This window comes from Sabethes cyaneus, chromosome 3, assembly GCF_943734655.1.
Source record: "Sabethes cyaneus chromosome 3, idSabCyanKW18_F2, whole genome shotgun sequence".
NCBI lineage: Eukaryota > Metazoa > Arthropoda > Insecta > Diptera > Culicidae > Sabethes > Sabethes cyaneus.
Window position 1 is genome coordinate 66752059 of NC_071355.1, and position 27774 is coordinate 66779832.

Genomic DNA, 27774 nt, shown 5'->3' on the forward strand with positions numbered 1-27774 from the left:
TTTGGTTGCGAGTCTGAGCTAAAGCGGCCGCAAAATATTCCGCCAGGGGACGGAAAGAGTTGTAACTCAAGGTAGTGATTGGAACACGGTTGATGATAGAACAAGAAGGAAAAAAAGGATGCAGCTTGTTGAGCTTCTGGGAGAAGTATGAAACGGTCCAATATTAAAGCATCTGTGCACCCAAAACCACGCGCGCCAAAACCCGGGACATGCTTTTTGGGTTGGAGATCTCCAGTTATAAGCAACTCCCAAAAAACAATGCGAGTTTTATTGTACTCTTATGGCAGTTTTCATGACCAATTTTGGTCTTAAATGCCATCACAAGACCGTAATAAAACCCAAATTGTTACTTGGGCTGGTTGATGAAATGAGGCTGAAAGTCTTGCTTGTCCTACGAGACGACCCCATGAGATGAGAGATACAGAGACTTAGTTCAAGCGCAATTGAGAGAGGGGCCATTCTCAGTATGGATGGGATGAGAGAAGGGTATGGATATATTATCCAGATAACAATGAACAAACTTTTAGTAGCTGCTTAAATCAAAGTGGGGTGGACTTGGACAGTGTGCTCACTGAGGACTACCCAGTTACATTAGAGACACTGCAAAAGGTCAGACCGTTCCAAGATGTGTGGGTAATTTGATGAGAATGGCCTCCTTGTGAAAGACTCACTAAGATGTCTGGTCTATAATAAGGCGTTGGCTGGCAGGAAATAATGGAGATGGGAAGATACTCCATGCAAGAAGCCGTTGTAAGCTCAAACGGCGGTCTTGTAATCGCCAGGATTAATGGAATATCCATACCCAAGTAACAATCCAATAGCAAATTGGTCTTATGCATTTCTTATAGTAGTTTTATCAAAGCATTGCAAAATCTATCAGGTTTTATAATGTTTTTCCTCAAGTGAATGTTATGTTATTTGATTAACATTTCTGAAGTATGATTGAAGGAGACTTGAAGAAACACGCATAAAACTGAAATATCAATAAATGTAATTCACCTTATAAATGGTTTTAAAGGATACTTGATTTCTGCTCAAAAACGACGCTCCTTAAAACCTAGCAATAGCAACAGACAAAAATTTATGACATTCTTCTGCAAGATTGGTTTGTCTTAAAAATGCTACCATAAAACCGTCTTAAAACCGTATATTCTTGTAAGAGAAATCATACTCTGAAGAAAGAACATTCGAGCGTAAACAACTGATCTGTCAAAATGGGCATCTGAACCAGGAGAAAATTGAACAAATATCGAATCGAATCGAAACTTTAGCAAGATTTCATATGAAAAATCAGCGAAATCAAAAAACAATTAAGATTTCCAGTATATGAGCTGAGGAAGCACTATGCCGGTGATGAAGCATCAATGGTAGATTTGAATGTTATTAGAAAATTTCGTTCGATTGTATTTTGGCGGAGGCGGTGCCGGTGCCGGTTTGTAGAGTTGTTCGTATTTTTTTAACTGAATATAGGTAGAGGTCATTAGCCGGTGTTGGAAAATGTTCGAAGGGGTTGAAGCAGTTGAAGCATATTTTTTTTAAAGACGGTTGTAACGACAAGGTATATAAAAAATTTTGCAGATTAAACTTTACACATGGAACTGCCGTGCAGCCCTCTTTTTAAAATCAATTTATATGGGTAATCATAATGATTGCTGTACTTAAAAAATAATTGAACTCAATATAAGTAGGTGAACCTCCAGCACAAAAAACATCCTACATTGACACTTTGTTGACGTTTTCATTGTTTATACGAGAATGATTATCTTGCAAAAAACTTGGTCCCTTTGAGTAATTCAAACAATTCTTGTTCAAGCACAACTTGTCTTCATCAAGAATACAACAAGTATAGATGAACTTATCGACCTCTTGGAAAATTTTTCTTTGTCTTGTGCAAGAAATGTTAGTCTAATAAGCGCTTTCAGGTTGATTTAGATAAAACCATTGAAAAAATGGCGAACAGGACTGTTTTGATTACTTTTGAAATTCTAGCCAATTGCATATGGGCGTTTATAAATATGTTGTTATGCAATACCATAAGTGATCTTATATTTTTAAATAAATGTTCGGACACTTAAAAGACTTTTTGCCGCAATTTTCTAAAAATTTGGTAGCCATCATCTTCTTCATGAAATTATTGATTTTTTTTTATTAATTAAATATTTTAATAATCTAGCGAAAATAACCGGCGCGTTAAAATTGTCTAACTTTCATGTCACAAAACATCGACAAACTGAGCGTGACATGAAAAATTTCTCATTGATTGACAACAAAGCAGCTGCTTTTATTTTCAATTTTCATTTATATCCATTTTGGAAAGTAATATCTGTGAATGCTTTTTCTCTTATAGCTCTTATCAATTTAAAAAAATTAAGACTGTGAAAAGTGTATGATGTCTTGCAAGTGTTCTTTGAGACGACAACCATAAAAACATCAACTCTTGTGGTGGTTTTCTTTTAGTTTCAACCGACTCTTGGAAGTCACTATAAATACATATCGATAAGAATTACAAGTTTTAAAAGGACCTTTAGAAATATTCTTGAGAACCTTCTTTAGTGTGGGCCTCCCCAGATTTATAAGGGTTTTATGACTGTTTTATCGCAGATTTGTAGAATTGCAAGTTTTATATTCGGTTTTAAGGAGCAAATGCTGGAAACCTCTTCAAGTGCATCTTAAAATTGAATTTGTTACTTGGGATAAGTAGTTGCTACACACCTAAAAGATAGACAAACGGGCAGTTTCACCAAATGTTGGATGAACTAAACGAGCAACTCATTTTGAGAAGTAGATTTTCCTACGTAAGAGGATATATTCTACTGTAAGCTCTTGTCAAGCTGATGATGGAGAATCTATTATCTACACTTCCTTTTGCAGTCCGTCGCTGATGGTAAACACAAGCTACAGAGTTTGCGAAGAATACACCCATGACAACCATCAGGCGATCCGATACAACATCGGTCAGTGAGGCACTGGGACAACACCAGGGCTTAGAATCCACGAGCGCAAGTGGAAGACGAAACATTTCGACAGCGATTTCTTCGTTGATGCACTTTGTGAAGATAGGGTGTCTTGCGTAAGGCACGCAAGCCTAGAAAACTCGATCCTGGAAACAAACGGAGACTCGCGTACTGTTGGAATGGGGCACACAGACTCCTTCGAGCCACTTGTTTCAGAACCAGAAGAGGTGCGCAGCGGGCAAGGTTTCGGGCAGACCAAGAGGTACCTACGTAGAGAAGTTAACAGAGTGGACAGCGCTACGTATAAACACGAGATTAAACGGAGGAAATCAAACTATTCGAAAAACTGTGCCGAAATGCTCAGGTGAAACTTTTAGGGCGACTCGTTCCTCACAATCATGTTGAAGATTTGTGCCTTGCCCATCTTGCCCGTGTTCATATGAAAACCAATATCGAATCTTTTGTTTTATCCAACATGCCGCAACTGGTAATGCATGTTCTGAACCAAAAGCTGACTTTCCTACTCCAATTCCTGCAATTCTGCAAATTGATCAGCCTATTCATTTCCAATTGTACTAGAATGGTCATGAACACAAACCAGATGGGCGGCATTCAAAATACTTAGTTCTTCCAGGTGAATGTGATAGGCGGACTGTTTCGAATTTTGAATTAGAAGCACAAAGTGTTTTTATACCGGCCTTACTATCAGAACAGAAGTAGATAATCTTGCCTATCAGTTCTTTCTGGAGTACAAACTGTCCGCCGCACATAATCGTAAACATTTTAGCTTTAAAAACGGTGCAGTAACTACCCAACGAATAAGAATCATCCAATTCCAGCTCACGACAGTAAACACCAGCACCCGGAAATTTTCGTTTGCATTAGTCTAACAACCATTTCTCTCTAGGAGGAAAGTTACTTGAGGAATTTCAGTACGGAAAAGTACGCATGAGCGCTCAATAGCTAGGAGCAAGCGCAAACTTGTCCTCAGCAACAATTTGCGACCACAATCGAGTATGACCAATTGGAAAAGATTAAAGGTCCATCATTGCCTGTTTAGACATGCCCAAATGCCAAATGAGTTGAAGGTTATGAGTAGCAAAAGGATTGAAAGTGAGGAAAGCACCCGGAATGGACGTAGTCCCTAACGTTTCTTTGAAAAGGTCTCCTGACGGCTCTAGAAACGTTTATAGACCGCTGAAACAGAAATGTTTGCACGAAAGCCACTTTCCAGACAGGAGGAAGGTACAGAAACAGGTATTGCTGTTTCAAAAGCCAGGAAAACCACCGAGAGTTCCTAATAGGTATATGCTTGTATATTTGCAGGGCGCACTTAGGAAGTTCCAGAAAAGAGTCATTCTTAACAGATTGACAAACAATACAGAAGCTTACCAGAAAAAAAAGAGATATAATAAAAAATGATGCCATGAGTCAGACTGGAATCTTATCAACTTTTCTAAAATTTTATTTGACAGTTTCATACAAAAGCAAGAAGTAAAAGAAACATTTTAAAGTAAATACATCGAATATGGTCTTCCCAGTTTCGCCAGATAGACTGCGTTTTCAGTATTTTAGTTTGCCTACCAGGAAAGGTAGGTGCCACAAAGTATGGATGAAGTTATTCATCATCCTACGATAAATAAGTTTAACTCGAATCAACCGTCCTTCTTTTGGGGTCATTTATTTCATATTTGGCAGAAAAACATTTTACCGCCGATAAGCATGACATCCCGCGCCATTCCGGATCACTGCACCTATTCGTCATTTACTGTTTAATATCAATACGTATTATCAATTAATCATTCCCCGTTTTGGTTGCCCACGTCTGGCTCACAAAAGAACGTGCGGTGCCCACCCAGATAACGTGACAGACTTTCCGTCCAATTTTGTTAGCTTGTCGAAAAATGTCATAAGTCCTGACGATTCAGTAATTAGGAATATTTCAATTTTTGTTGCTGCCATTTCACCCGAAAATAATGTTGCCATTCACAGAGAAATTGTGTAAAAAGTAGTTTTTTTGTGTGTGTGTGTGGCAAAATTGCCTAGTTTAGGACGGTTTGAGCACGCAAACTGTTCCACCAAATTGGATGTTGATTAAATTTCCATTGAAAAATCTGCAGTAAAAAAACAACTTCCCAGCGTTTTCAATCAACCCAACATAGCAAAATGGAAATGACGGGTGGCTTTCGGTTGACATGAACCGACGGTGTAAAAACACCAACTCCCGCAACGCCATTTTTTGTCTTCCGTTAAACATGCCGCTTGTATCCTCCGGTGGCCAACGGGCGGGCAACCCCGCCGTTGCCACCGTGCTTCGTCATCGTCGTTGTCGTCGTCGCCGGTACTCGGCGGGTCGGCCACTGGGAAGTCCATTCTTACCTCCAATGCTGGCATTATACGCCACGCCAACGCCGCAGTAATTATTGAATGCCACAGCTGCGACCTCTCCCGCGCATCGGGTTCCGTGCTTATTGTCGCCATTGTCCCGCGGCATCGGGTCCGAGTCGTTCCCATTGATGTCATATGAGGCGTCCGGATCCTGGCAGAAAGAGAAATAAAAACAGACGATGAATTAAAACCAATCTGCGTTATGCTACCCGCGTGCGGAAATACATCCATAGACAGCCACCATTGGAACCATCCACCATCATGGAACAATGGTTTGTTTACGCGTTCGGAAAAAAGCAAACACACCCAAACAATCAAAAGCTACCCGCAATTGTTCTCCAGACGATGAAAAGTTGTTTCGTGGCAGACTAAATGATATCAATAGCAGATGAAGGGGGGCATAATGCCTGACAACGGAAGTGATTCGGAGGAGACATTCAAGCATAATATATCTATTGTAAATGAGACGGACACTATCTGTTTCAATAGATAATAGAGATTTTATCGTAGCCATGTATGGTAAAATTGTTTTGGTTTTTCGTGGGTGATTGTGGGTGGGTGACTGGAGGGTAATTATGCGCTGACAGTACTTAGTAATGTTTCGAATGACGTGGTGACGTTAGACGTCGCATGTGCCTGTGCCTGGTTTAACTGTTTTATGCTAAATGACTAACTTGTGATAGACTCTAAGGTGTGTTTTTTATCCAAAATCGCTAACTGCTAAGAGCTCATAAAAAGTGGTAAATTGAGATAATGAAAAACTGCTACGTAATAATTTAGATAATTCATTTTTACATGCTGAAAATTTTTCCTAGCTAAATCGGTCCACTGGATTTTGAATAAATAAGGTTTTGAGAAAAATGCTTTTAAAGTTTCGAACAGTGACACCATGATTTTTGCTGCAACTTTTCAATAAAATCAGATAAATCGAAAAATTCGTTTGGCCCAACATTTCAATCCAATCACTATCCCATTCCAATCGAAGCAGTCCATCAACCTGCAAGTGAAAAAATGTCAGCAGAAAAAAGCCGTGCAAATATCGTTCCGAAAAAAATGTACCGTTACGTCCTAAAACGGGTTAATTACATCAATAATCTGCCGAAAGGTTGCGCCCTGGACGAGCTGATCGCGTACTGCTACCTCAAGAATGACAGAGTGTATAGTCCAGAAGCAATTAAAGAAATGGTGCTGACAGTGGTGGAAAATCTTACCAAGAACGGTGTGCTAAAAAAAACCAAAAAAGGATTCTATAGGCTAAATCCGTTAGTGTCGAACCAAATTTTGCTGAATGAATGCGTAGAATACGCGGTTGAGACCCACGATCAAACATCATTGGATCTTCCGGATAGTTCGACCCCGGCAGCCAGTTTCCGCGCAGGAGAGCCGTTTGGGGAGCCGTCTGTTGGAATCGTTGGTCCCGTCACCGTACCGGCGGAGGTTCCACAGGATACAGATATTGACGAGGCACCGGAACCGGAAGTGGTCACCGAAGAACCTGTTGGTTCGATTGACGAGGAGGAAACTGGCGGATCAGAAACGAATGAAAACGACGTAGAAGCTGCCAATTCGGATGAGGAAATTCCGGATGAGGAATGATGTACGAAGATAATGAATCAAATTTTTAATAATTTTATTCGAACTCAACGAAATATATTTTATTTGATATTTATTTTTTCTCCAAGCCAATGATTTTTATTAAATGTGAAGTTGCCATGGTTGGCCCATTTCGTATGATTTCCCAATTCAGTAATAATTTTGCATGTAATCTCACGTGCATTTCTCCGGCATGTTATTGGTTTTACAGCCCCTCCGTCTCAAACTGGTATGGTATAATTGTCAGTCATTTAGGTTCGTTTAGAAGGAAGATTATGTCAAGGATAGTTTACTATGAGTTGGCGGTCTTACTTTGATTGCCAACTGAATAACAAATCCAGGAATCTAATGGTTTGTATCTCTTGCATGTTTCTGTTTCATTGGCACTGAAACTGAAACTACCTTTATTTCTTATGTTTATTTTTTGTCAGTCGTCCGCAGTTTGCAATTCAATCGGTCACTATATTGGCGACCAATAAGTAAGTTAAGTGCGAAAAATTAATTCCAGTTTCAAGTCCAGTTTCAAGTTCAGTTATAAATTAATTTTTTTAAGTTTAGATACAAGCCCAATTTAAGCCCAAATTTAATTATAAATTCATGAACAATTTTTCCTTTTTTTCCTTTTTTTCGGGTTATCCAACTGGTCGCTTAATAGCGTATAAAACTCTGCGCTGGGCCCTTTTGTGTTGTCAACAAAGTGTCAGGGAGACCTCAAACATCAGTTCTACCTGACGAGACAGGCACTGGCGCCCACTAAAACACAGGTAGAGCCCCAAGCATAGCCGTCACGCCTATACCCGCAGGCGGAGGCGTTTCGGCCCTGCGCGGACTCCACGAACTGACTCTAAGATCTCTCTGCCAAAGGCCGGAATGTCAAATTTTAAATATAATGATGATGATGACGATGATGATGATAATTATGATGATGAGAAGAAAAATAATAAATCGAATTTGTAAATGTGCTTTGGACTTTTTGTACCACTCGAGTTGCAATATGTGGTATAGTGAAGAAGTGGAGAATTCGTCAGCCCCGCCTGACACCGGTCTTCAACCGCGCGCCCGCTTTCAGTTTTCCAACACAAACAACCACAAATGAACCAATAGGTAAGACAAATTTCGGAGCATTAGTGGTTATCAACTTATCAGGGCAAATTTAATCTTTCATCCCCTTAGTATTCACAGTGCATTCCCACGATACAAAGTAAATTGAGCGCAGCACAAGCTGGACGTTCGCGGTAGTCGACAGAAGCTTCAAAATATAGAGACTCGCCCGCCTTCCAACCCTCGAGACCAAAGTGCTGTAAAGCTCTGGGCTTAAACGTCTCTTTAAGACTCGACCCCTTCCCATCGACAGAGCCCACGGGCGGCCATCAGAGCGCAGGACAGCCACGGGGCCAGTGCAAAAATCCTACTCTATCTAGCAGCACCGCCTAGCCGAAACTCGAACACGCGACACGAATTGACCTAATTTTCCCATCTGCTACCTAAGAAGTGCTATTACCCGTAATCATTACAGAGTGGTCCTTCGGCATCCAATCGGATCTGGTCTCCCGCTTACATCCCCTTACTAACCCTAAGCCCCCGACCAACTCAATCAATCCGACATTTTTCGGAGATATTTGTGACAGTTGTGATAAATAGGGATGAATCCCAGAAAACTTTTTTTTTTTTTTTTTTTTTTTAATTTAAGGAGGCCCACCAACACACCCCCACACCAAAGAACTCGCACATAGAGTCCCCTGGTAATGGACTCCTCATTTGGCAATAAAAATCTTAATACGAAAACTAAACGAAAAAACAGAAACTAAATATAATGCAACAATTAAAAGGTGTGTGTGATGAGCTATATAAAAAGTAATATCATGAAGTAGTCGTGGGATGTGCCCAGTGGAACTAAGTTCCTTTGAAGGGTATCCCTAGAGTACTACAGGTTGGTGATTCTAATGAATTTGGTTAAGTGTAGCTGTTTCTAGCTGATGCAAAATCATAGCAAAAACTGGCTGATATATGATTTGTAGTGCTGCTTCAAACGGGTTTTAAAAAGTACACGGTTATTTAAAATTTTCAGTCGTTCAGGTAGTTCATTATACACCGATGGACCATAAAACGAGATCCGAACTTGACCCATATTTGTAGAAGCTCTGGACCGAACAAGGTTGCTCGCATACCGGGTGTAATGATCATGATTTGTTATAGACAAAACGATGTTATGATGAATATTTGGGTTTTTTATTGTGTCGTACATGAACAAACTGGTTTGTAGTTTACATAGTCCGCGTAGAGGAAGAATGCTATGCGCCATATTTGTGTACAGTTGAAGGGAAGAGTATAATCGCGGTAGGTTGTAGATGATTTTGAGGCATCTATTTTGCAATGTTTGCAGTTTTTTCAGCTTGGATTTGCAAGCGTGTCCCCAGGCGAGAATTAGGTATTGCATATGGGAATGAATACAGCCATGATAGAAAGTCAAGAGGGCATCTCTAGGCACAAACTTACTAACACGGTACATTAAGCCGCACAAGGATGAGACTTTCCTTTGGACATGTTCTATATGATCACCCCAGGAAAGCGTGGAGTCCAATACCAAGCCCAAGTATTTAAAATTCGATACCAATTCAACTCCTTCTTGCTCAAACGACGGGTTGCTATGTGTAGGTATTTTTTTCCTTGGTGAGTGGAAAACCATGTATTTGGTCTTTGATAAGTTTAATGAGAGCAAATTTGCATTAAAGTATCTCATAAGTACCTGCAAGTCACTGTTTATTGATGACACAATAGATGTAACATCGTGGTTTGGATAGAATAAAGCAGTATCATCAGCAAACAATTTAGGAGTTCCATTAAGCGGTATGTTTCCTATATCATTAATGTATATAAGAAATAAAAGTGGCCCAATATTACTACCTTGTGGAACTCCAATGTTTATAGATCTTGAAGAACTCTTGGCATCTTTGAATGTCACAAATTGCTGCCTTCCACTCAAATAGCTCCGAATAACATCGTTCGCTAATCCCCGTATTCCATAACTTTCCAGTTTTTGCAAGAGAATGTCGTGGTTTAATGTATCGAAAGCCTTCTTTAAATCAATAAAAAGACCTCCGACGATACATTTGTTGTCTATTTTGTTTATTAAGAAGTCAACAAGCTCAACGATCGCCGTAGAGGTACTACATCCTTTCCTAAACCCGTACTGGAATTTATACAAAACATTGAACTTATTCAAAAAATTTATTAATCTCTTCACCAATAGTCTTTCAAAGATTTTATTTATTACAGACAGTGTAGAAATAGGACGATAGTTGCAAGGGTCAGACTCATCCCCAGATTTAAAAACAGGCACTACTCTTGCAACTTTTAAACAATCTGGGTACCTTCCTTGGCTCAGTATTCTGTTGAAAAGCTCTGTAAAAATGTTTGAAAATGCATTCGAATTTTGCTTGATAATACTTGCTGGTAGATTATCAGGTCCACAGCTTTTTTTGGTATCTAGATCGTTTATTACAGAAGAAACCTCAGCTAAATCAGTGGGTTTAAGATAAATTGTTTGCTCCAGACGGCTTACAGTTGCCAATGGATTGAGATTATTTTTCGGAATTTTTCCAGCGAGATTCCCGCCAATGCTTGAGAAGAACTGATTGAATATTTCACTGATTTCAGAGCTATTTGATGTTTTGCTACCATTATTTTGTAGTTCAATCTTAACATCCCGTTTGGTTCTCCCCATTATTTCGTTTAAATTTTTCCATACTTTAGCACTACAGGTGTCGTCAAACAATTTTTTGAAATATTCGTTTTTACACCTCTTTTTAACAGCATCAAGTTTTTTTGTTACATGGTTCAGCATTTCTCTCAAATGATTATTGTTCGGATTCCTTTTTACTTTTTTCAAGTATTTGTTTTTGAGTTTAATCCATTGCCACGTATAATAATCAAGCCAAGGACATTTTTTGGTTTTTAAATTCACTCGTTCATTTTTAGAAGTGGTACAAAGATTTGAAATATTATTATAAGCCGTTGTTATGGACACAATCGATCTTCAGTACAAGTGAAGGTATTCAAAAACTGTGTAAATAATTGGTTTAACCTATGCTTGTCAACAATTTTTTTGCTTAAAATAACATGTTCCTTTGGATTAACAATTTTAAAAGAAGAAACAACTATTAAGTGATCACTCACATCCGTATAAATTGTATCATTTTTTATATAAGTAAGATCTTCTTTTCGTCCAATAAAGTGGTCCAAAATATTTCCACTGACAGGGCGAGTAGCAAACGTATTTGAGCAAAAATAGTCATACGAGTTCAGTAAGTTTTCATAACGACGAACAGTGCTGTTACCAGCTAAGTTAAATGGAATATTCATATCTCCAACGATAAAGCGTGGACATGACGTGTGCGTTGACAATAAGCTTTCCATCTCATCTTGAAAATAATTAAAATCGAATGATGGCGGTCTGTATACGCCTATAACATCATACAGCAACCCATTTATTTTTATTTCAATTTGAATCATGTGCATGCCCTCAATGAGAATATTTTTCTTCACATTGTAGCTTAATTCATTCTTCACATACACCGCCAAACCACCAGACGACGTGTCACGACAAGAGAAGATTGAGTTGTAATTTGGTATTTGATACAAAGGACAATTTTCAGCTTTCAACCACGTCTCACCAATTACCAATATGTCAATAGGAACTTTTATGCTGTCCAGGAATAAAGGAATATTGTCAAACTTCTGCAAATTATTCATTCCCCTTACGTTCCATTGTGCTATACGAAGGAAATTTTTTCCGTCATCAGAATGATTTAGATTGAACTCATCAACATTCTCGTGGTATGAATTTATTCTACTAGTCATTTATTATACAATTGACACGGTTTTATATCACGGACAAACGAAAAGAGCTTAATAGTTTGTGTTGTTATTATTGCGCTTTCTCTTAGGAGAGGGAGTTTGCTTTGGAGGAGATTTTTTAGTATAGCGATTAACTAGCTCATCTAAATCACTTCTAGTTTTTATTACTTCCGGCTTCGAGTTTTCGTTTTTCTTGACTAGTACATTGCCCCCCCTGCTACACCAAACATATTTTATTTCTAACTTATCTTGGTGGCCTCTCATTTCGCTCAGAAGTTCCAACGATAGTGGGGTCAATTCATCGCGTATAGTGATGGTTGTTGATTTTCCATCTATTGTCAAGCTTGGATCGATTTGTGACGAAAGCAGTTTACCAACTTCCCTTTTCTTGCTAAAAACAATTTCCTTACTGCCTTCATTGGCAAACACTGCGCGAATGGGTATAAGCGAGTTTTTCGGTTTGTTTCTAGCATTTAGTCTAGTAGCTGAAACCTAGTTACGAGTTACAGTTTTTTTCACGGTTACCTCTATCTACCTGATGTTCTAAATTGTGGACTGTTTTTGACAAAGTTAGTTGGTTTGTTTTCAATTTATCAACTTCCTTTTTTAAAAATTCATTTTCCTTTTTCATTTCTTGAAAGTCCCCTACAATGCCATCAAACTTAGCTGACAGAAAATCTTGAGATTTCTCTATTGCTGTTGTAATTTGCTTTACCTCTCCCCTAAAGTTTTGCATTTCTTGGGATACGGCACAAGCCACCGCTCCCTTTAGCTCAACTGCAAGTGATTCAACAATCGAAGTCTTGAGATTCTGCATCTCCATAATGCGTTGGTATATACTCGCACAGTTATGGGAGCAAAAGTACGGTTTTTCCTTCATGCGTCGCGCAGCATTCCCGGTGATGTTACGGCACTTAAGATGTGCCTCAGTGAAGCAATACATGCAAATTATCAATTTAGAAGAATCCTTTTCTGGTTTGTTGCATTCAACGCAAATTGAACATTCATTTTCCATGTTTACCTGTTTAAAGCAACAATGAAAATCAAATCAGCTGCTGCAGCGCAAGTCAGTTTATAAGATAGTAATCGAAAATAACATACAAGAAGCGATAGCTTTTACTCACACACACCCGTCTAAGTATTCACTTTAATAGTACAGAATAGTCAGCAAGATAAAGTTATTATGCTAATGGAAAACGAAAAAGTGTTATTACTTATATGCTGGAATGGAAGATAGAGTAGACGATTTGCAATACTAACTTGCTGTGATTGGAGTTGTTAAAGATTTTTTGATTATGATATTTAACGCATTTATTTTGTTTGAGTTTTTGCATTGCATCCGTTCGCTCAAATTTGACTAAACTGGCTACTCAACCTGGACTACCTATCCTTGCACACAACATCGCACGCAAGGAGCTTTCGCCCCTGTTGTAGTCGACAGAAATCACACAGTGTTACAGCAGCACGAAGCAACGGCTTGATTGCGCACGACGCCAATTCACTGTTTCAATTAATCTATTTACTCAGTGGGATTTAAAACAACATGCATTTGCATTTATTATCGCATCAACAAAACCACAAGACTACTAGAAGGGCTACTTCAGCACCCATACACCAAGTCGAACCAACGGCTTGATTGTGTACGACGCTTCGTTCACTCTTTTTTCGCTAAATCTCACGATTCACTGTGTGCTGAAACAGAGCTACTTCAGCACCAATACACCGAGCCGAACCAACGGCTAGATTTGTGCAAGACGCTTCTTCACTCAATTTCCGCTTAATCTGTCGACACAAATAAATATTTGAACGATGATTTTGATCCACACTAGATAAGTAGAAAAAACTATATGTGTGCCACTATTTGAACCTAGCGGCAGTGCATCATACTCAACGGTATTTATATTCACGAAGTTTGTTTACGATGAGAAATTTAGAGCAGCAAAACAACAACAGCAATAACAGCAATCAGCGGTCTTATTCAGCAATAAAACAATACGCTACTATGTCTTCCTCCGATACTATTTCATACACCAAGCAATTTAATCACTTTATCGAATTTTCCCAACACAATATCCGTATCTCTGATTTATAGCAGCAAAACAATTTAACTGATTTCTTAAATATGAATTTATACAATATTTTTTACGCAATATACACTCCTTAAATTCAATTTAAAAACCGGCAAGAAAAGGAAACGACTACACCGATGCAATGCCAAACTTCAATTTGAATAAAGCAGAATAAAGTTTTGCTGTATCTGTTGTAGTTACGGCGCTACAATGCTAGTATCTTATTAGTGACTAAATGAACGTTCATTTAGTCACTGATGAGTTACTAGCGTTGTAGCATCGTAACTACAAACGATACAGCAAAGCTTTATTCTGAAAAATTGTAGATTAGAACTAGTTCTACAAATGTCCCATACATAACATTGTCCTATTTGGCTCGGCTGAGACGGTACTGTCAAATGAATCAAAATTGAGTCAAAGTGATCGAACCATCCCTGATTCCTATTATTGAATTATGAAAATTCAGATTTTAATTATTTTAGAATTCAGTACATATCTTTAGCAACCTATTGGATGTAATTGGACCGCAGATATGAGTCGGGAAGACACCGCAAACATAAGAATCAAAATACAACACTTGACGCATCTGTTACATTTTTCTGATTTCTGGTGTCTGTCAGACTACCACCTCAGCCGCAGAAGGTTAATAAATTTTAAGCAATTTCGTTGGTTTGCAGCATGTGCGCATTTAATTTCATCGTGCATATTGATATGATAGGTGGATAAATCAACGCGCCACTGAAATTTTGCAATTTTCGAAAACTGATTGCTTTAACAAAATAAATACATTCAGTTTGTCAATCTCAATTTCTAGCAAAATCATTTTAGTTGCTTCCTGTGGCTGGAAAACTGATTGATAATAACTTTCTTTCTGCAAAACACTTTGCTTTGACGAACTTTTGTTTGCGAGCTAAAACAAAATACTAGAATATGGCAATATGACCAAAAATGATTTTTGTGTTGAACTTCGGTATTCTTCATAATAGTAGCAAAAAACTGTTTGGTCAGGGTGCTACCGATTTAATAGCTCTATAAAACTAACAGATTTATTACGGTTTGACAAGCAACCGCAATAAGATCAATTTTGATTGGTGCGCCATTTTGTATTGCTGCGCCACACTTATGGTGAGTTTATAAGAGACGTGGCGCAGCCAACACGTTTTAACGTGGTAATATAAGCAACCACAATAAATTTGCTTTATTGGCAGTTTTATTATGGTTTTATTATTGCTAGCTATAAGTGTGTTTGGACTCGTATCCTTTCGCTATTGCGCAATACCACAATAAAACCAGAGGTAATGATTAATACCGCTATAAAACCTCTGTAAAATTCAAGCAAAACCAAGTGGCTTTAGAATTGTTACTTGTGAAGTGTTCAATAATGAACGCACCGATTCAATTCACTTAGGGGAATTGTGTATAATGTGCCCCCCCCTAAGAATAAATGGATATATCTCTGTTATGGTTCCCCAAATTAACGTGACAACTACGAGTATATGTTGGTATTTGAGCTGACAACCAATTGCAATTGTTTATTTCATTTAGTATTGTGGAATAAACATGCTAGGAATTATTTAATAAATGCACCTAAATGTTGTGTTTCTCGTCTGCGCGGGGTTAAATGCCCCACCTGCGGTATAATATGCCCAATGCGGTAATTTGAGTATTTCTACCAGTAACAGACCAACTCTATTTTGTAGAAAGTAAAACTATTTCCGTTGTTTTCAAAATATCGCATTTTTTGTGTAAAATAAACCTAGTTTCGGCCTTCTGGTGCACTTTTTCTTTTTTGCATGGGGCACATTATACTGCAGCTGTGGCATTTTGCACCGCGCAGTTGAATTACCTGGAATTTGGACGTTGGTAATAAATTATTCCCACCACGGTTACTCTACAGTACTAATAGAATTAAATAATGGCAATTGACTTCAACTAAGATCTGTTTACCTATGTTTATAGCCATACTAGCTGACCCGACAAACTTCGTATTGCCACAAATTAACCTGTGTTGTACATAAATCATGAATCTCGGATGATCTTTATCACTTCTCGAGTTTTGCAAGTCCCCCAGTGGGCGGCGCTTCCGACGGCGGGTCACCGGCAACACTCGCGACCGGCTCGTCCTGAATGATCTAGTGTTACTATAGATAGTTTTTGTGGTCTTGTTATTGATTAATGTTTTATGGAAGAGTCTCGAATTTCTCGAGTTGGATTAGTTTTTGAGTTTCGCCAAAATTTCTGTTTTATTTGTATGAGAGTCCATATCCCCCTATCACAGGGGTGAGAGGTCTCTAACTATCATAAAATAAATTCAAGACTCAAAAATCTCCTACATGCTAAATTTGGTTCCATTTGCTTGATTAGTATTCAAATTATAAGGAAATTTGTATTTCATTTGTATGGAAGCCCACCCTCTTAAAAGGGAAAGGGGTCGTAATACACCACAGAAAAAAAATTCTGCCATCTAAAACTCTCACATGCCAAATTTGGTTCCATTTACTTGATTAGTTCTGAAGTTATGAGCAAATTTGTATTTCGTTTGAATGGGAGCCCCCCCCCCCCTCCTAAAAAGGTAAGAAGTCCTAATACATCATGGGAAAAATGGTTGCCACCAAAAACACCCACATGCCAAATGTTGTTCTATTTGCTTGATTAGTTCTCGAGTTATAAGGAAATTTGTATTTCGTTTGTATAGGAGCCCCCCCCCCCCTCTTAAAGTGGGGAGGGGTCCCAATTCATCATAGAAAAAAATTTTGTCTTCAAAAACACACACATGCCAAATTTGGTTCCATTTGCTTGATTAGTTCTCGAGTTATGAGGAAATTGGTATTTCATTTGTACAGGAGCCCCCCCTCTTAAAGTGAGGAGGGGTCCTAATTCAACATAGAAAATTTTCTTGCCCTCGAAAACCTTCACATGCCAAATTTGGTTCCATTTGCTTGATTAGTTCTCGAGTTATGAGGAAATTGGTATGGAAACCCCCCCTCTTAAAGGGGAGAGGAGTTATAATTCCCCTTATAAAGAGGGGAGGGGTCTCAAATTACCCTAGAATAAATTCTTGTCACCGAAAACACCCACATGCCAAATTTGGTTCTATTTGCTTAATTAGTTCTCGAATTATGCAGAAATTTGTGTTTCATTTGTATGGGAGCCCCCCCTCTTAGTGGGGGGAGGGGTCTCTAACCATCACTAAAACCTTTCCTGGCCCTAAAAACCTCTACATGCAAATTTTCACGCCGATTGGTTCAGTAGTTTTTGATTCTATAAGGAACACAAAACAGACAGACAGACAGACAGACAGACAGACAGACAGACAGACAGACAGACAGACAGACAGACAGACAGACAGACAGACAGACAGACAGAAATCCTTCTTTATAGGTATAGAAGATTTGCAAAGGGGGAAAATTGCATCACCGCAAGTGGGGCATATTGGCCTGCTTTTACTTATTTGAAAAATATTAAATGCTAAAGCAAATCAAGCGTTTCAAACCATTATGTTTGGCAGGGATGTCTTTTTGAAGTTCCTTTCACGGAATGAAATCGCAACAACTGGTTATTAACAGATTTTGACAAGAAAATAGCTTATGGAAATGACGCCAAAAGTTACATCGGAAGCTGCTCAAAATTCAAATTTATTTTTGTTTTGTTTTTACAGCAGGTGACAACTGTCATACTTGCATAGTAGGCTAGTTTCGTCAAATACTATGGTTTCTGGGTGGTTTTGCATTTTAATTTCGCTTGTTCAGGGAAAAAAGAAGGGGGGGGGGGGTACATTGGCCAGGGGGGCACGTTATACACAATTCCCCTATAAATGGTTATACCGAACAATATACTTCAATCAACAATGATCACAGCTCTTTCTTTTTCTTCTTCTTCAGCATAGAGTCGGGGTGGCTTGTGCTGTTTCAAGCACTCGTCTCCATTCAACTCGGTCTTGGGCCACTCGTCGCCAATTTCCTAGTCGTCTCAGAAGTCGCAAATCGCTTTCGACCTGGTCGAGTCATCGTGCACGTTGGGCCCCCCTGTTCCTGGTGCCGGTGGGGTTGTTGAAGAGGACTATTTTCGTCGCACTGTCGTCCGGCATCCTTACGACGTGTCCGGCCCACCGGAGCCTGCTAACTTTCGCTAGATGTACGATGGGAGTCTCCCCAAGCAGTGCCTGTAGCTCGTGATTCATACGCTCCGCCACTCTCCGCTTTCAGTTTGTACTCCGCCAAAAATCGTCCGCAGCACTTTCCGCTCGAACACGGCAAGGGCGCGTGTGTCCTTCGTGAGCAGCGTCACGGCTTCAAATCCATAAAGAACTACTGGTCTAATAAGGATTTTGTACATTGTTAGCTTCGTGCGGCGGCGCGCGCTTCCTGATCGTAGCGTTTTACGAAGGGCAAAGTAGGCCCGATTCTCCTTACTAGTGTTGTTGTCCGCGGTCACCACCGATCCCAAACTCCTCTACCAATTCTAGTTCGTCGCCGTCAACGGATACCGTCCGTAGGAGATACGCGTATGTTTCCTTTGAGTCTATTCCTTTCATGTATTTGGTCTTCAACGCATTTATATTTAGCCCAATTCTCCTAGATTCCGCTTTCAGTCTGGCATAGATTGCCTCCGTCGTCGCAAAGTTCCTGGCAATGATATCGAAGACATCTGCAAAGCCTAGAAGTTGGCTACCCTTGGTAAAAATCGTGCCTCTCGTTTCGATGTCCACTCGTCGGATCACACCCTCAAGAGCGATGTTGAACAGCATGCAGGATAAACTGTCACCTTGTCTCAACCCTCGCCGCGTCTCGAAGGAACTCGAGAGTGCCCCAGAGATGCGTACGAAACACATCACTCGATCCAATGTAGCTCTGATCAATCGCGTCAGTTTGTCCGGAAAACCGTGTTCGTGCATTATCTGCCATAGCTTGTCTCGATCGACTGTATTGTATGCTGCTTTGAAATCAATAAAGATGTGATGCGTGGACACGTTGTACTCCCGACATTTCTGCAAGATCTGTCGGATAGTAAAAATTTGGTTCGTAGTTGCGCGAGCCTCCATGATCATACCAAATCATTTAATTTATGTATGGTCGTACCGTACAATACACGGAAAGAAATTTGATTACGATGCCATGAATGAAATCATGAAATCATGAAATGTGAATTTTTGTCAAATCATGACTGAACTGCCATATCAGACAACACAAAATCATGAATAATAGTTCATGATTTTGCGTTGTGTTGTACTGCAAGAAGCTCGTGATATCATGATTATTATTCATGGTGTATTTTTATAAATCATAAGCTAGAAACCTGAAATCATGAGTTATTTTGCTCGGTTTAGGAGATCAAATTTCTATCCATGTATAGTTCATTTAACATTGATCGTACTGAATCTTTTCACTTATCAATGGTCGTGCCGAACCATTTAATTCATCTATGGTCTAACCGAACCATTCATTTAATCACACAATGAACGTACCGAAATATTTCACTCATATTCGGTCGTACCTAAGTTTTTTATCACACGACCTGAACGTGTAGATATTTGGATATCACATTTTAAGTTCAATCATTCGACTTCACGTTCTTATCTTTTCTGGCACTATGAATCATTGCGCAACAAGAAAAAGTGAAAAAATGGTCCAATACTCAAAAAATGAGGGAAAAAGCACCCAAATTATAGAACGATAAGCACACACTGGCGACGCAACAGCGAAATTATTTTTTCACTTTTGTTGTTTTGTTTTATCACCAAATTACCGTTAAAAATAACACTTTTTCACTCTCGTTCCCAAAATGCAGGAATTTTTGGGCGTTGCAAACAATTGATGCATGAGGAAATAGTTCGTTTTTTTTTTGCTTTTGAAACCATTAGTAAATTTTCTCTGCATATTCACACCAATGGATCACCAACGGATCAAGAGATAATCCGGATAATGCTGCTCTCCAGAAAAGAAACAAAAAAGTAAACATGAGTCAGGGGGAGAAAAAATGGAAGAATAGCACGAAGGAAGGAGGAAAAACTCAAAAGAGAGAAAAAGTATGAAAACCAGGGTGAAAAAAAGAAAAACGGAGGAAAGAACGTGTAAGAATGGGAGGGAAAATTGGACATAAAAAGTGGAAACAAGCACATGGGAGAGAAAAAGAAGGGGAACGCGGCAAAAGCTGAGGATACTGGACAGAAAGAGATGAAGGACAGATTAGAAAAGAAGCAAAATGGCAGAACAGAAGGAAAAATCATGAAGAAAACGAAAAAAATGAGGATAAACTGGAAAGAAAAGAAGAAAAATTAGACAAGAAGAAAAAAACTATACAATAAAAGAGGAAAAGAACAGCAGCAAATACGGGAACAGCAAACTCGCGAACAGAGCAAATGTTTTGACAGAAAAATTAAAAATGAAACAAGATAAACGGATAGGAAAAGCATAACGTGTCCCGAGATCAGATAGGAAAAACGTAGCAGAAAATGAGAGAAAAAATGTTAAAGAAGAATAATGTGAAAGAAAAAAGAAAACCGATAGAGGAGATGAAGAAAACGGGAAAAAGAGGTCAAACGGTCAGGAGTTTTCAAACTAATCGATCGGTATTTTGCAATAAGCAATAAGAGATTCGCCATCCAAGCTTTACTCCAAGCTTTACTCCATTTCATCAGTCCTGAAGGGATTCTTCTGAAATGCCGCGTTTGTTTATGTCTGGGCAGCATGCCAGTGTTGACAAATACCGAAAACTAAAAAACGACTATCATAAAATCTAGTTTGACGCTTATTTATTTAATCATAATTCTAATTTTATAGTTTAAATCTAAAACAAAACCCCCACTTCTCAAACAAGACTGAATAAACCGCAAGTCAATATTGGTGTGATAAACGTCTTATTCTTAATTTGTTCTCTGTATCCCCGATGACGTCCTTATCTTGGGTTTTCTTTAATCTTTCTCGAGAAGTCCGCAGAATTCTTGTTGCGTATAAGTTAATTAGAATGTAGTCAAAGAATCATGGATTGATGCTACACGTATACGCTGGTCAAGGAGCAGCTAATGACCTGCTTCGTCTGCTTCCCGAGTTACATGATAACGATATCTGAATTCCGTCCTAAGTTTTGTGTTCATAATCTATAAGGGAATGAAATTGGTTGGCTAATTATGTGGAGCTAATGCATACTTATTTTATAAGTTTTGTACAAAAATCTATTGCAGCATTGAAGTATTCTAGTATCAAAAAGTTATTCTAGAACCTTTACCTGCAACACAGTAGATGTTCCTGAATGTTTAAACTGGTTCAATTTCGAACCAAACAAATCTCGAACAACACGAAATCCGATATGAATCCCATTTCTCTTACGTTAATACCACCAAATCCCATCAACCCCCTGCCCCGATCCATTTAGGATAGGAATATTTATTGCAGTTTAGTAAATTCTAGCAGATCGGTGTCGTAGCCAACCGACGCCGTCGCCAACGACGACGACGACGACGACGCTCATCAGTATTCGCTCGGAGAATAATCGTGTCGTGCGCCTAGTCGTACATACCAGCACCTAATAAAATTCAGCTCTAATCGAATGCAAATTACGTCAAACCGAAATTCCGGCAATCTTATGTACGAACGTACTGCACCTCACCGCCCATCCATTCCAAGTTGGGCGGAGAAACCCCAGCGCAGAACAAATAACGACGGCATTGTCGGATATACGGCGAGTAGATGGATGGTCGAGGCTTCCGGTGTAATTGCAGAAGAAGACGCTTTCCGGCAAACGATCTGAACGCAAAACGGGAAATCACATGTAATTCGATGGAAGACATATAACAAAAATTACCAAACTCGGCGAATCTTCCAGCGAGGAACAGCCATCAGATTCAGTTCATTACCATCACTCCTTTCCTCGTGTTGCGGCGGATTCCAGCTGATACAAAACAACCCCGAACGGATGATGTCTTCGGTAACCGTAAGGCAATTCAGATTGCTTTCCCATCGTACGGTAACATTTTCCTGCGGTTGACAACCGAGCCACGAATAAATCCCGAGCCTCCATCGAAAAAATTAACATACAATGTGAACAACGCTGGAAAATTGCCCTCTCCATCAATGTGGTTGAGCTCTCGCCACCGAAAATCCTAGCCCCGAAGCGGTGGCCCAGATACGGCATATACGGCGTTGTGTCGAGGTAGCAAATTTTCCCAGAAAAGCTGTCACTTGCATCAGCCAAGCTTTTCATCTTAAAGTCGCTAATCGACTAGCCGCAACCGAAACATTTTGTCCGTGTTGTTCGGTTGTGGGATGTGTACATCCAGCGCAGAGATGAGAAGATATCGGTTGTATATTAATGAATATATATTCAATCTTTGCTGCATTGCATGGCCCACATCCTGCTTGGGTCCACTCCGGGAAGGATATCCCAGAGGATTTCCGCCTGCTCATTTCCTTTTTCACGCCGCCCAGCCCCGCTCGCCGCTTTTCCCTGTATCATCACCGCATGCAAACGGCGCTCGTGTGACCGACACAGAGCTCTGGTGTCGTATGTCAACCGACGATGATATGTTTGCTGGGCCGGAGGCTCCCGTCTGGACAAGTGAAACTAATGGTCTTGGGTGTCATTTCTTCCCAGCGCACAACACAACACAGCATACGATACAACATATAAACCAACGCACGTACACAAAGTCGCAAAACATACATACATACATACACATATACATACATACATACATAGAGAACTGGAAAATTCGCATCAATCGAGGAACACCGCAGCGGCGGAGTCAAGAACCATCTGTCTCTGTTAGCCAGCTGTAATTGAAAGACTGGAGGGGAGGGGGGTACAAGTTGGGCGGACAGATCGGAATAGAAAGGATCTCTGACGACGACCGCCATCGTGGTGGTCCTTTCAACATTTCACAAACCAACCCCTGTAATTATGAAAATTAATTGCTCTTTGGTGGGTGCATAATATTTGCTTAATTATTGATCAACAGCCACTCGGAAGCGTTTTGCGGGTGAAAATTGTTTTAGGAGGTCTGCGATTGCTGTTAAGCGTAAACACAACGATACGTATGTAACGGAAAGGGTGCGTTGTAGATGGTCGTTCTGTTGATGACGATGGTATGATGATGATGATGATGATGATGATGATGATGATGATAACGATGGTTTAAAGTTGATGGTGTTGTAAAGTTCCTTTCATTAAACGATAGAAGCTGCAAGTCAGTAAATGACGCAAACAATAGCGTTCCCAGTCCTAAATAAAAAGTGGAGCACCAATGCCAATACTTTTGCAATATCAATTCAATCAATCAATCAAAATCAATTTTCCTTTTAAATAAAATCGAAATTTTCTAGATTTTCTCTAGCTACTTCTATTGAATTTGTTTCTAATTAAAGTTTATATCAATTTGTACTTCTTATGAGGGAGTAAATGTATTTTTGTGTAGAATGAACATTGGAAGAACTGGGAAAAATGGTATGCGAACTGTAAAAAATAATTGACTGTCCAGATGGGATTTGAAACTACAACAATCACACACTGAATGCGTACTGTTCACGAGGATACCAGAATTGGGGTTTACTAAATATATTTTGTTTCGAGGTAGGGTACGGGAGGGTATTTTCAGCCCATTAAGCGGTAGCCTAAACAACATTCCGGAATTACGTTGAAACTATATTCATTCGAGACAAAAATTTTCTACCAGTTGATAGAATAATATTTACTGAATATCGGTGTGTATTTTGGTCTAAATGTAACGCTACTGAATTTGAGTTATAGTCACTAGAAATGATGATGTCGCTGCGGCTAAATTGGGTCCATTTTCTATAGTAGTGTCTTTTTTTAAATGTGTTTTGTAAATCCTACCGGCCGAAATAGCCTGCACAGGGAAAACACAGAAAACAAGAAAACACACTTCGAAAACAGATCAAAAGAGAGACCGATGGATAACGTGTCGATATTGCCTAGATACCGGCTCATTGAAGATAACTAGTTTTGCAGTGACAACAGCTTGCTGCTGGCGCTAGTGTGTCATTGAATCGTACATATACATTAGCAGCAGAAGCAAGTGGTTGTCACTCAAATACTAGCTATGTTAACACGATAGAATAGTTTCAGGCGCAACTGCATCGCATCTTGGTAGTAGTGTAAATAAAGCACCGTATGCTGAAATTAAAAGCAAAATGCTGCAGATTGCTAGTGAATGAAAATTGATTCATATTTTCATGTCAGAGGGGAATTTTTGTGCTCTTCTGTGATGAAAAGAAGTAGAATTGTTCTGTGTCATCATATTCACAGCTGTTTAGTTTCTAGAATAAGTAAACGTGATCATAATTGTGTGTTTTCCAAACCATCATCAAGAGCGGATACGCGTAAGCGATTGCTGCTGGTTTTCTCAGCCTGATTACGTGCCAGTGGAAAATCAGTGGTGTTGATGTTTATGGAACAAAATTTAGCAAATTACTTACATTTTTATGAAAATAGTTATAACACATTAAAGCTTATGAGTGCTACATTCGTTTCAGTTTTGTTATATAGCGGCAAAGTTTTTATTTGGGAAAGCGCAGCAAAAAAAGGTAATGTATGCCGAATTTAGTAGCGTGCTGGAAATACCCTCCCGTACCCTACATCTTAGTTATGAAATGGTCATATTTACATTGAATTTAGAAATTACTCTTGAACTGTTTCATCTATACTGGAAGAGGTAAATCTGTATCATCTGTATTCTTAATTCAAAATTTTTTACCAGAATCTGTATCATTAACCATCTCACATTATGCAGGCCCAAGGTTTGAGAACCTCTAGGTGGATATTTGTAATGGAGGATATTTTAATGATATATGGTCATTCCACGCGAAGTGGAATTTGTTCTGACCGAAGTTTGTTTTCGGTCAGAAAGTAAAAATCCAAAATTTGGTGCTGATCGGACATTCTCTCGATTAATGGGAACACCTCCATTTTTAAGGAAAATAGCCGTTTCTATCAAACCTCTTATTATATTTTGCTTATATCTCCGGAAATATAAGGTTTAGAACGGACGATTGTCTGTCTGTCTGTCTGTCTGTCTGTCTGTCTGTCTGTCTGTCTGTCTGTCTGTCTGTCTGTCTGTCTGTCTGTCTGTCTGTCTGTCTGTCTGTCTGTCTGTCTGTCTGTCTGTCTGTCTGTCTGTCTGTCTGTCTGTCTGTCTGTCTGTCTGTCTGTCTGTCTGTCTGTCTGTCTGTCTGTCTGTCTGTCTGTCTGTCTGTCTGTCTGTCTGTCTGTCTGTCTGTCTGTCTGTCTGTCTGTCTGTCTGTCTGTCTGTCTGTCTGTCTGTCTGTCTGTCTGTCTGTCTGTCTGTCTGTCTGTCTGTCTGTCTGTCTGTCTGTCTGTCTGTCTGTCTGTCTGTCTGTCTGTCTGTCTGTCTGTCTGTCTGTCTGTCTGTCTGTCTGTCTGTCTGTCTGTCTGTCTGTCTGTCTGTCTGTCTGTCTGTCTGTCTGTCTGTCTGTCTGTCTGTCTGTCTGTCTGTCTGTCTGTCTGTCTGTCTGTCTGTCTGTCTGTCTGTCTGTCTGTCTGTCTGTCTGTCTGTCTGTCTGTCTGTCTGTCTGTCTGTCTGTCTGTCTGTCTGTCTGTCTGTCTGTCTGTCTGTCTGTCTGTCTGTCTGTCTGTCTGTCTGTCTGTCTGTCTGTCTGTCTGTCTGTCTGTCTGTCTGTCTGTCTGTCTGTCTGTCTGTCTGTCTGTCTGTCTGTCTGTCTGTCTGTCTGTCTGTCTGTCTGTCTGTCTGTCTGTCTGTCTGTCTGTCTGTCTGTCTGTCTGTCTGTCTGTCTGTCTGTCTGTCTGTCTGTCTGTCTGTCTGTCTGTCTGTCTGTCTGTCTGTCTGTCTGTCTGTCTGTCTGTCTGTCTGTCTGTCTGTCTGTCTGTCTGTCTGTCTGTCTGTCTGTCTGTCTGTCTGTCTGTCTGTCTGTCTGTCTGTCTGTCTGTCTGTCTGTCTGTCTGTCTGTCTGTCTGTCTGTCTGTCTGTCTGTCTGTCTGTCTGTCTGTCTGTCTGTCTGTCTGTCTGTCTGTCTGTCTGTCTGTCTGTCTGTCTGTCTGTCTGTCTGTCTGTCTGTCTGTCTGTCTGTCTGTCTGTCTGTCTGTCTGTCTGTCTGTCTGTCTGTCTGTCTGTCTGTCTGTCTGTCTGTCTGTCTGTCTGTCTGTCTGTCTGTCTGTCTGTCTGTCTGTCTGTCTGTCTGTCTGTCTGTCTGTCTGTCTGTCTGTCTGTCTGTCTGTCTGTCTGTCTGTCTGTCTGTCTGTCTGTCTGTCTGTCTGTCTGTCTGTCTGTCTGTCTGTCTGTCTGTCTGTCTGTCTGTCTGTCTGTCTGTCTGTCTGTCTGTCTGTCTGTCTGTCTGTCTGTCTGTCTGTCTGTCTGTCTGTCTGTCTGTCTGTCTGTCTGTCTGTCTGTCTGTCTGTCTGTCTGTCTGTCTGTCTGTCTGTCTGTCTGTCTGTCTGTCTGTCTGTCTGTCTGTCTGTCTGTCTGTCTGTCTGTCTGTCTGTCTGTCTGTCTGTCTGTCTGTCTGTCTGTCTGTCTGTCTGTCTGTCTGTCTGTCTGTCTGTCTGTCTGTCTGTCTGTCTGTCTGTCTGTCTGTCTGTCTGTCTGTCTGTCTGTCTGTCTGTCTGTCTGTCTGTCTGTCTGTCTGTCTGTCTGTCTGTCTGTCTGTCTGTCTGTCTGTCTGTCTGTCTGTCTGTCTGTCTGTCTGTCTGTCTGTCTGTCTGTCTGTCTGTCTGTCTGTCTGTCTGTCTGTCTGTCTGTCTGTCTGTCTGTCTGTCTGTCTGTCTGTCTGTCTGTCTGTCTGTCTGTCTGTCTGTCTGTCTGTCTGTCTGTCTGTCTGTCTGTCTGTCTGTCTGTCTGTCTGTCTGTCTGTCTGTCTGTCTGTCTGTCTGTCTGTCTGTCTGTCTGTCTGTCTGTCTGTCTGTCTGTCTGTCTGTCTGTCTGTCTGTCTGTCTGTCTGTCTGTCTGTCTGTCTGTCTGTCTGTCTGTCTGTCTGTCTGTCTGTCTGTCTGTCTGTCTGTCTGTCTGTCTGTCTGTCTGTCTGTCTGTCTGTCTGTCTGTCTGTCTGTCTGTCTGTCAGTCTGTAGTATTTTCTTTTAGGGATTTTCCGAAATGTTTCACAACCGGGGATACTTTTCTGGTTAAAAAAGTACTGTGGCTCCCAATTTCGTCATAAATGTTTTGTTTCAAGCTAAAAATATGTGCTGTCTTCAGCAAAAGGATACGTAAATCATCAATTTTTAAATTAAATAATTTAATTAAAGGCAATTATCTAAAAACCAAACCTGTTTCACAACCGGGGACATATTCCTAAATAATAACTAGTTTTACAAATGTCCCATACATGTCCCCGAAATGAAAGTTTATGGGGTTAGGAACAGTAAAATCACTTTATTAGCATTAACACAAAGAGTAAGTAAATTTGCGATGTAATCTTCACACAACCATCCTACAGACAAAACTTTTTCAAATGTTGCCTGATCCAGACAGTAATGTCAATGAGTCAAAATTGAGTCAAAGTGATCGAACCATCCTTATCACGAAGCAGAGATCCGTCAATTATTTTCATCAAGGCCTATTTGACAGAGCATAGTAGCACTAGAGTCGTCTAGACTAAGGTAGTGACTACTTACTGGGCGAGTGCAGTGAATTGGACATGTCATAGGACTTCCGAATAATAGGGCAATAAAAATGATTCTGAACGACACGACGCACAACATACAGGAAAAAAGTAACCTGTGCAGCCGTGAGGCTGTGTCATAGACCGAGTTTAGTGGAAACAACTTGTATGCACAGCACAAAGATCCAACCGCCTTTAACCGGATCGTGCACACATATTATTACCTTAGATACATTCAGCATCGCTATTTTAACAGCAATGAAGTCAAAGCAAAAGATCCCATGGCTGTCCCGAAAACCCGATTATAAATTTTGCTTTTTATGTTTA

At 39.9% G+C, this 27774-nt stretch overlaps 1 protein-coding gene across 2 annotated transcripts in view; it reads right to left on the minus strand.

Moving 5' to 3' along the window:
* Nucleotides 1-27774, minus strand: part of LOC128743883 (furin-like protease 2) — an 803052-nt gene that overhangs the window by 62060 nt on the left and 713218 nt on the right. For both annotated transcript variants that reach the window (XM_053840572.1, XM_053840570.1), the window contains exon 6: nt 5334-5493. In XM_053840572.1, coding sequence (XP_053696547.1) covers nt 5334-5493 — 160 coding nt within the window. The remainder of the gene's footprint in view (nt 1-5333; nt 5494-27774) is intronic.